We start from the raw sequence: 10,464 nt of genomic DNA on the forward strand, positions 1-10,464 counted from the left end.
TTCCGTCACCCATGGCTTAGTTGGAGTGGTTGGCCCCCTTAATTTTTTAATTTTATATATATATATATATATATATATATATATATATATATATAATTATTTTATTATTTATTTTTAGTGGAAGATGTGACAGGTTGGTGGCTGTTGACCAGAATTTTTAAAAAAATTGATGAACAGTTTTGGCAGTATTGCCGATATCCCGATCAGTAGATTTGTGATACGGGTTTTCAACAAACTTGAATTTTGGGAATTTTAGACAACCAAGTGGAAGACTTTTGAGGTGTCTACCACTAGCAATAACAATACAGCGTCGTGAGCGAAAGTGACAGAGAGAAGTGAAAGAAATGAATTAATTAAAAATAATGGAAAATCATATTTTAAAAAATGTAGAAAGTTATATTAAAAAGTTAGTAACTAAAAACATAATTATATTTTGACTAGTTAAAATGGCAAAATAATTCTTAATAAGCTCTCGAAAATTTATTTTAATCAAAATTTAGTTAAATTTTATAAAAAGTAAGTTCCATCCAGCTCTCTATTTTTTTTCTCCATTTTAAGAACTGGGTTTGGAGACTACATGTGAATGTATGTGACAGTCTCCTTTGATTGCCTATCTTCATTAATTGTTTCTTTTTCGATGCGGAAAATTATTCCTCAAAAATAATTGCTCAACTTAATTTATAAAAGATACTTTGGACTAGCTAATCGGCCTCTCTTTGGTGTTACTATTCCTCTTTTTTGGTTCTAATCAGTTTCTAAAGCAGGGTTGGGGATCTGTAGCTTGATTTTTTGCTGAATATCATGGATTTACGGCACAACAGAGAGACAGACTCAAAGAAGAATTGTTTCTCACATTTTACAAAAGATATCTTTTACTTGCAACTTGCTCATGAACAGCCTGAGCAACAAATGGAGTTAGATTATTGGTGTTATTTATTTTACATAGTTCGGTCTATAAGCGCTTAAGATAATATTTGCTCTCTAATTAGAGAGAGAAGGGGAAAAAAAATATTAAAAAAATATTAGAAAATAACATTTAAAGAAAGTCGAGAGTTATAATAGATAATCTGTTAGAGTTTGCATTAAAAAATTAGTAGCTAAAATATAAAAATGTGTATTTTGAACGGCTAAAATAGTCACTCTTGCTGGAGATGCTCTATAAGCTAAAGAGCCTATTCACTATTCATGTTAGAATAAAAAAAAAAAAAAGTTAGTCTAACCATTCTATGGAAATGAAATTTAGCTTATAATAGCTAGTCAAATCTAACTATTTTCATATATATGACTACTCTCTTGGGGATGCTCAAAGGTCAAAAAAATCTTACTCAAAGACCAAGAAGAATCCTGATCATAAGTTTTCACATCCTCATAAGAATCCTCATAAGGTGGGGTAATTAAGTATTCAGTTTATTTTTGCAGGAATATGGCTTTACTGATTTGCAGCAGAGACTCGAAGAAGATGCATAGTATTATGCGTGCTCTTTGTAGGACTCAATTGGGGTGTTTGAAGTTAGAATTTTCAAAGCACAGGTTCTTGAGTCCTTGACACGCTGATACGTAATAATGTAATATCTTGAACGAGTGAGAAGTGGACCAAATTAAAAGTCTTTGGGTCTTCAATTAATGTCTTGCTATTTTCGGATGAAAAAGTGGGGAACAAGACAACAAGTTATGTACGTCTTATGTATTTACACCTTCACAATCTAGCCAGCCCTACGTTTATTATCTATTTAAGTATCCTTTTAGTGCCTATTTTTATTGTTTGTTTCTCTATCAAAAAATATTCATCGAAAATGATCGCTAAATTAATAAAAGATGTATATATATGTGGCCGGTTTCCTTCGATTGCTTATCTTCATTGTTTCTTTCTCTAATCTATGGAAAATTATTCCTTGAAAATGGTTGCTGAGCTTATAAAAGATACTTTGGACTAGCTAATTAATCAGCCTCTTTTTTGTCTTATTATTCCTCTTTTTGCAAATCAGTTTCTAATGCAGAGTTGGGGACCTGTAGTTTGATTTTGGCAGATTATAGCTTTATGGATTTACAGCGTAACAGCAGAGACTCAAAGAATACTTATTTTCCATACATTTTACAAAATATATCTTTCACTTGCAACTTGCTAAAAATTCTGAGCTACAAATTGAATAATGTCATCACTGAAAAGACTCAAAGGAACGCGTGACAAGTGGGCGTAATTAAAGGAGTTGTTAAAAGTCTTTTGGCACAACACTGAAAAGACTTCACTAGCATGACTATAAGAAGTCTTTGGCAAAGAGACCGTTTCATATGCATTGTATCCATTAATCCATAGCAAGTGGCTATCGTAATGGACGACCTCGGAGTCCATGACTGACCTGGAGAGTTACACTATGGACCGTCCGATGGAGTTGATCCAATCCTCCTTTTCCTTCCCGAGAAACAATGAAATAGGTAAATTAATCAAATGGACTTCTCGGCCTGGCCCTCCAGAGCCTCACCTCGGGCCTTTGGGTAAATTTGTGAATTGTAGACGGCAAAATTTGTAAATTTGTGAAAGAACCCCATTCACTTGTCTGATCCATTTTGCACTTTTGGTTCTTGAGTCCATAATCCAAACCCATTTTGGTTTGTATTACTCCCTCACTAAACGCTAGGCTGCTAGCTAGTCCAACGTAAGTCCGCGTGGGCCAAGAACATCAGAAGGCTGGGTTGGCCCACAAAGGCAAGAGTACCAGCCTCAGACAAGACACACCCGCAGAGAATAGCCCCCTAGACTAATATATATCTAGTGCTGATAGTTTCTTTATGTTACAAAATGTGCCTTGATTCAAAGGTGTAATATTGTCTTATAGCTACTGACATTATTCTCATTAGCATATATTTTGCACGTTACAATATGCTTAGTGCATGTTTTTAAGAAAGTCTTAAATATGTTGATCACTTTTTTTTTTCCCTATTCAAACAAAGGAAACAAGGAAAGGGAAAACAAAACACAGTAGCAGTAATTAAAGTTACATAGAAGGGTCTTTGTCACTCTTAATTCTAAGGAAAAAGAGACATATGTTGATCATTTTACAAATGTTCTAATTTAGGTACTTTGTTGGAATAAAGCCTATACTCAACATACTCAACAGGGGCATTATGAAACAGACTTCTCTGTAATCTGATTTCTTCACAAAGCTCCATGTTCCTGCAAAAGCAGAAATTAATTATGTTTGATATGTGGGGCATTTGGAAATTCCCATAATACAGCAGAAAGAAAACAACTTCTGCTCTGAAAACATTAGGAAGCAAAACCAGAGTGACTTATAAACTGCCTCTTGACTAAAATAAGATGGAAATTTTAGGTAGTTTAATGATTTAGTCCTCATAAGACATACCTGTGGACTCTAATGAGGTGGAAGCCTTAATTTAATGTTTTGACCCTAATAAGAGCCTTGGAAAATCTACTTGTGCTAGCAGATTGTATACTTAATTAAGAATTATTTGAAAATTGAAAGGTTCAAAATTCAAAGCCCATATACAATACTTAGGATAGTCTTCAATAACTCTATGATTTATCTGGCCAAAACTTATAAATTAAATTGTGTTGCATTACCTGAGTTGGTCCATATCCAATACCTAGAAAAACATTTTTGATTCGATGTAGTTCCCTAGTGACGTTCTCCATATTCATTCTTTCCTTTGGTGATTCCAATGAACAAGCAAGACTGATTTTGAAAATTGAAACTAAACACTTTTGCATACTGGCATTCATCTGGCTTAGGTTCTCAATGTGACTTTCCTCTTCCTCCTCCTCAATATCATCGCGATCACCAAACTTGTAACTATCGTTTTCTATTGGCATTGACATTTCATTTACTTCTCTTGTGAGAAGGTTTGGATCTACAATCTGCATAAGTCTTTTTGACAATGCCACCTTAACGAAGTTATGGAGGTTGAAATCGTCTTTAAACATTTTGTCAGTGGGACTCTTTCCCGTGAACAGTTCCATTGCGAATACCCCAAAGCTATAGACATCTCCTTCTTTTGATGCATCGCCACCCATTCCATACTCTGCAATCAATAGATTTCACATGCATAGGTAATGTGACAATGATTTCATATAGCAGCTTAATACATACTTTAAAAGATCTAGGATTTAGTAACTAGAAACAAAATTTAGTTAATATTTGAAAAATAAAGTGATGGAGAGCCTGCATTCCTAAATCAGAAGTAATTGTTTTTGGAAATTGCATGATAAAGTGGATCAATTTTCATACTTGCTCGGTACATGTAGCATGAGAAGATAAAATTAATATTAATGATAATGATCAACCAATTATGTTCTTCCCTTGGTTTTTGTTTATTTGCATGGACCAATTAAGTACTAGATAAAGGCCTTCCAACAAGCCATGGCTGCATGTATTGGTTATCCATGGCCTAATTCTTTATTGGATGACAATTCAATGAAGTATCTTTACACACACAAAACACAAGATGAAAGATAATATTCTTCTTCTATACTGTTTTGTCTCCTCTTAACCAACATTCATTTTCAGATGTACCTATTAAGTCTTCTTTGATCTTGAAAATTTGTTTTGGCTTGAATTTTCACTTTTTCAGCTTTAGATCCGGATCTCAATGTACAAAGGAAATGTGCCATTATTTTCTCATATTTAAGACTTGTTAAATAGTGCTCAAGTGCTAAGCACAACCTATTAATCTCTATCAAAGCCTTAAAATCATATATGGGACCAATATTCCTAAGTTGTAGAAGAAACCAGTTCTGAAAAGCAGCCCTGCCATTTTTTCGGCATTGTCTATCATTTTCCTTCTTGTTAGTCCGTGTAAATCAGATTGGTATGTTGTCAAAATTCAAAAAAAGCATAGAGAGCATTGAGGAAATAAATAGAAAGGGAAAAAATGAACAGGTATAGCTTGGTAAAAAAGACAGTTAATGAGGTTTTCCAATTTGATCAAAATCATGATTTAGAAGATTTATGTAGTTATGTACCTGGAGCAGTGTAGCCAATTGTACCCTTCATTCCAACTGTGCTGTTTTTATGTTGAGAAACATCATTGGTTGTAGAAAGGAGCCTTGCCAAACCAAAATCACTTACATGAGCAATCATGTCATCATCAAGAAGAACATTGCTTGGCTTTAAATCGCAATGAATAATAGGTCTTTCGCATTGGTCATGAAGATAATGTAGTGCAAAAGCGACATCAATTGCAATATTTAGTCTCTGAAGAAGGTTTAAATTTCTTGACTGATTTTCATTGTCGAAATCTCGATGCAGCCACTTCTCTAAGCTTCCATTTGCCATAAATTCGTAAACTCGAGCTTTGAACTCATTACCGCTATAGTCCATGCTGGAGCAACATGTTAAGATCTTAACGAGATTCCGATGCCGTATATTTCTTAACGCATTGCATTCAGCCATAAAACTCTTGGAAGCTCCTTTTTGTTGAAGGTTCAAGACCTTGACAGCAATCATCCTTCCCTCTTGATCAACAATTCCTTTATAAACGGAGCCGAAACTACCAGATCCTATTAAATTTCTTGGCGAGAATCCGCTAGTCATGTGATAGAGTTTTGCATATGAAACCTTTGAAATAATATCAGTTTGTGAGAGAGTAAAAGATGATTTCTTTCCTGAATTTTTCCTCTTGTAAATAATAAGAGATAAAGCAAGCATAATCAGGAAAAACACAGCCCCACAAACAATTATGAGTACTAATTTGAAAGCATGAGATTTTCTTTGTTTCATAACTTTGATGTTGCATGCTTTCAATTGCAGGACCAAGATACCCCCACAAAGATTTTTATTTCCAATCACCGATATTGTGCTTGCATTACTGAAGACTCCTTTTGTTGGCATCTCACCTTCCAAATCATTAAAAGAAAGATTCAAATATCGCAAAACAGAGAGTTTTTGTAGATCATTTGGAATCAGGCCTGACAAGTTGTTTCGTGAAAGATCTAAATATAGAAGGCTTTTCAAGGAAGCCAGAGATGGAGGCAAGGTTCCTTGAAATGAATTACCCTCTAGGTAAAGGTACTCCAAGCCCCAGCAGTTTCCAATAGTTGTAGGAATCTCACCGGATAGATAATTGCCGGAGACATCCAATTGATAAAGACTCTTTAAATTGCCTACTGCCATTGGTAAGGTGCCAGTTAATGAGTTTTGTGACAAGTTGAGTTCTAGTAATTGGGAAAAAAGACCGATATTGGGTATGGCTCCACTAAGCTTATTTTGTGAAATGTCCAACTCCTGCAAATTTGTACATTTTTCAAAACTTGATGGAATGATTCCTTCCAATTTGTTCTGTGATAAGAAAAGTTTAACCACTTGAGTCAGGTTGCCTATAGAGGCTGGTATTTGTCCTGACAATCTATTTCCATCCAAACCCAATCCCTGCAGCATTTGAAACTTCCCAAAATAAGAGGGAATGGTGCCATTGAACAGGTTTTGCGCCATGTTTAAGGTGGTTAAGTTTACGAGGTTTTCTAATTCTGAAGGAATAATTCCGGATATTTGATTGCCATCAAGATATAGTTGACTAAGAAGCCTCGACAAATTTCCGATAGAGTTGGATAAACTTCCTCCAAATTTGTTATTTGAAAAATCAAGCATTTCCAGTTGGGTGCAGTTTTCCAAAGATGCCAAGAAATCCAAGTCCTTAGTTGAATAACTTCCAAGCTTATTTCTACCAACACCTAGCCACCAAAGATTTGGCAAGTTTCCCAGATCAATAGGAACCTGTCCCACAAAATTGTTTTTGGAAAAAGCAAGCACTTGAAGCTTAGAAGCATTGGACAGTGAAAGTGGGATTGGACCAGAGAATTGATTGGTCGAGATGGACAAAATTTTGAGATTAGGGAGAGTGTGGCCTATGTTGGCTGGAAGAGTGCCACTAAGATAGTTAACTGCAGTTGATATGATGCTTATTGTTGATATATTGTAAAGGGCATAAGGGATCGTACCGGTCAGATTATTGCCCACCACTTCGAAGAAAGATAACCTCTGCAAGCGGCCTATTTCTTCTGGAATTTTTCCCACAAAATTGTTAAGCGCCAAGGATAGCTCTTGGAGAGAAGAAATATTTCCCAAGGAAGGTGGGATGCGTCCTGTCAAATTGTTCCCTCCAATCTGAAGCATCTCAAACTTCTTCAAAAAGCCAAGCTCAACAGGAATGTTCCCAGTAAGTTTATTCCTTGTGAAGTCCATCACTCTGAGGTCAGGACAGTTAGTGAAGTTGCTCGGGATCTCCCCTGTCAACGAGTTATTGCTAAGAAGGAGATTCTGCAGTCTGAACAAATGAGTAACTTCTTGTGGAATTTTGCCGTATATGAAGTTGTCTTGGAGATCAAACAACCTAAGAAAGCTGAGGTTGCCAATGAAAGGTGATATGGATCCACGCAAAGCATAGCCTTGTAGGTCCAAGGCTGTAACTCTTTGATGCTGACGGCTACATGAAATCCCCTGCCATCTGCAGAAGTTGATAGAATCATTCCAGGAGCTCAAGATGTTATGCGGGTCGTCTGCTATTAATTCTTTGAATCTGAACAAAGCCAGACGATCGGTCTCATTTGTTGGAGCTGCAGCAATGCTGGGTGGTCGCAAGCAGAGTAAATTGATAGAAGAGAGAAGAATGAGATGAAGGTTTATGAAGCATAATGCACGTATGTTGAGGATGTGAAGCTTCATTGGGTTGGAGAAGCAGAGAAAGTTGGTGAAATATTGGTACAAGGCAGAGCAATTAGATGCAGAACATTATGATTTATGAGAGTTCATGTCAACTTCATCCATCTAATATATATCCAGCTACCATTACCAAGAGCCACTATTGTAGACCAGTATGGTATGAAACAACATAATAGTATTTCAGCATTTGAAGACCTTCTGGATAATTTATGGAAATCAAAGATATGCTTGTTAAGGTACATTTGACTTGAAGGGAGGTGAGTAGGAGACAAAATGGTTGTCGAGATCGAAGATGCTTTTTAAACCAATTGTCGTATCTTCGAATTTCAACTTGAGTTAGCATTTAACAAAATAAACAAAATAAGGAATTGTTGACTTTTGATTTCAATATAAATTTGGTTTGGTTTGCTTATCCTCATCTACTTGATGACGTGGTAGCTGCGTACACAGTAAATCATGCGGCAGTAAATCATGCCTCATGCCGGTTAGAATATTTTCTGGTTTTATATTATTGATTTATATTTTTTTTAGGTATAAGTCAATTAAAATTAAGCGTACACAATTCGCATTAGAGACACATTACACACTTGTGATTTGCCTCACTAACATCCATTGCATCATAAATTAAATGACTCTGCTGGGTCTCATGGGTACTCATGTAACTTCCTGTTATTTTACTTGCGATCAGGATAATATTTAATATTCAATGCAACCTCCTTTTTTTTTTTTTTTTTTTTTCTGTAAATTCTAAGCTCGATGAAATATATATAGAATAAAGATTCGTCATACATGTTGAAAAATCTAAAACGACTCCAAACGACACCTATTCAAATGTCTAGGTGATTCACAAATATTAAGCGGAATAAGATCTGACCTAACAATCAATAATCAACCAAATACAGATATGTAATAAAAATCAAGAACACAGATATTTGTTTACGAAGAAGAAACCATTTAGAGAACTCTCTAAATGTAAAACCTCTCCGGCGTAGCCAAACCCAGGAAATCAATCCACTATAAGAAGAATAAGGAATACAAGAAGAATTACAAAACCTTTGCAATTTTACTTTTCCTTGTACACGACAAGTGACCCACTTGACTTCTACCGCAGTAGCCCTTTTCAGAACATCTGGCACAATTCTTCTATAAGATTTCCTTTCACTGGAACTCCGATTAGCTTTATGTACGTATTTAATCCCTTCTCAAATAAGCTAGAACAATATCTCTCTCTAAGCTCTCTGATTTTGGTGAAGAAATTAATAATGAAATGTGAAAATAAATAAATAGCTGAATAAAATAAATGACATAAAAGATTTAACGTGGTTAGTTCAAATTAACGCTGACAAGGTCTTTTGGCAACAAAATCTTTGGCCGGCCGAACCTTGAAAGTCTCTTCCCATCTAAGAGAAATAGACCTCCGGCCTAGTTTTTTTTTTTCAAATGTTTTGTTGTTTTCGGAAGAAAAAGTTCTACAAGTGATGTCTTATGCCAAAAAAGAAAATAATAATAATTACAAAAAGAAACAGTTTCCACGCTAAATTATATATCTCGGTTGGATCAATCTGTTGGGGGTTTTGTGACTTTCACCATAAAGTTGGTGGGACCCATCATCATTAAAGGAGGATCCTTTTGGCTCAAGTTTTGTATTCCTAGTTGCTCTTGGAATTGGTTTTCCTTTTAGAGCATGACTTGGACTTGAAGTCCTTCTACAATTTGGAATTGGAGGAGCCTTGCTTAGCCAACTTTTATGTCCTATATAAAGGGGTGTCCACAGCACATAAACACACAGAGAAAAACAAAGTAATATTTGCTTTGTGTTTTGGTGAGCCAACAATAGAGAGAAAAAGTGAGAGCAAGAAAGAGAGTGTTTTCTTTTCCCCTTTTGTTATTATTCTCCTTTGGGCAAAGTGAGAATTGGGTGTATTTGGGGCTTTGGGTTTGAGTGGTTTTCTCACCCTGTTACTCTCTTGTACTCATCTTTTGATAGTGAATTTTCTCTGGGTCGTCTCCGCCAGTGGATGTAGGCTTGTTAAGCCGAACCACTTAAATCTTTGTGTCGTGTGTGATTGCTTATCTTTGTTATTCCGCATTCTTCTTATTTTTCGCATCTCACGAGTCTTGGGAAATAGGATTAATTTCCTAACAACTGGTATCAGAGCTGTTGGTTCGAGTGGGAGCGATGGCAAGTGAAGAAGGAAAGATGGGAATCGAGAAGTTCGACGGCAAAGATTTTGGGTTTTGGAAGGTACAGATTGAAGATATTCTTTACGGGAAGGATCTTCATCAACCTCTTTTGGAAGAACAACCCGACGACATGGATGATAGCGAGTGGGCTCTTCTTGATCGTAAAGCCCTGGCAGTTATCAGGTTATCATTGTCAAAATCAGTTGCGCACAACGTTGTAAAGGAGAAGACCGCAGCAGGTCTAATGAAGGCTTTGTCAAACATGTATGAGAAGCCGTCGGCTAACAACAAGGTGCATCTGATGAAGAAATTGTTCAACCTAAAGATGGCGGAAGGAGCTTCGGTGGCACATCATCTCAATGAGTTCAACACCATCACAAATCAATTATCCTCGGTGGAAATTAATTTTGATGATGAGGTTCGCGCGTTGATCGTCTTGGCATCTTTGCCCAATAGCTGGGAAGCAGTGAGGATGGCTGTGAGTAACTCTGTAGGAAAGAGTAAATTAAGCTATGAAGACATCAGGGATTTGATTCTCAGTGAAGAGGTTCGCAGAAAAGATGTGGGTGAAACCTCTTGTTCTGGTGCTGCTTTAAACCTCGAGACT

General features: G+C 36.1%; 1 protein-coding gene across 1 annotated transcript; it reads right to left on the reverse strand.

The window, feature by feature from the left end:
* Positions 1-2,975: 2,975 nt before the first annotated feature.
* On the reverse strand, positions 2,976-7,676 carry LOC132188123 (probable LRR receptor-like serine/threonine-protein kinase At3g47570). Its single transcript, XM_059602526.1, has 3 exons — positions 4,979-7,676; positions 3,581-4,038; positions 2,976-3,172 (listed from the first exon to the last, which is right to left on the reverse strand). The coding sequence occupies exons 1-3, from the start codon at positions 7,674-7,676 to the stop codon at positions 3,155-3,157; spliced, it is 3,174 nt and encodes a 1,057-aa protein (XP_059458509.1). The 3' UTR covers positions 2,976-3,154.
* Between the last annotated feature and the right edge of the window lie 2,788 nt (positions 7,677-10,464).

The sequence above is a fragment of the Corylus avellana genome, chromosome ca7 (assembly GCF_901000735.1).
Source record: "Corylus avellana chromosome ca7, CavTom2PMs-1.0".
NCBI classification, from domain to species: Eukaryota; Viridiplantae; Streptophyta; class Magnoliopsida; order Fagales; family Betulaceae; genus Corylus; species Corylus avellana.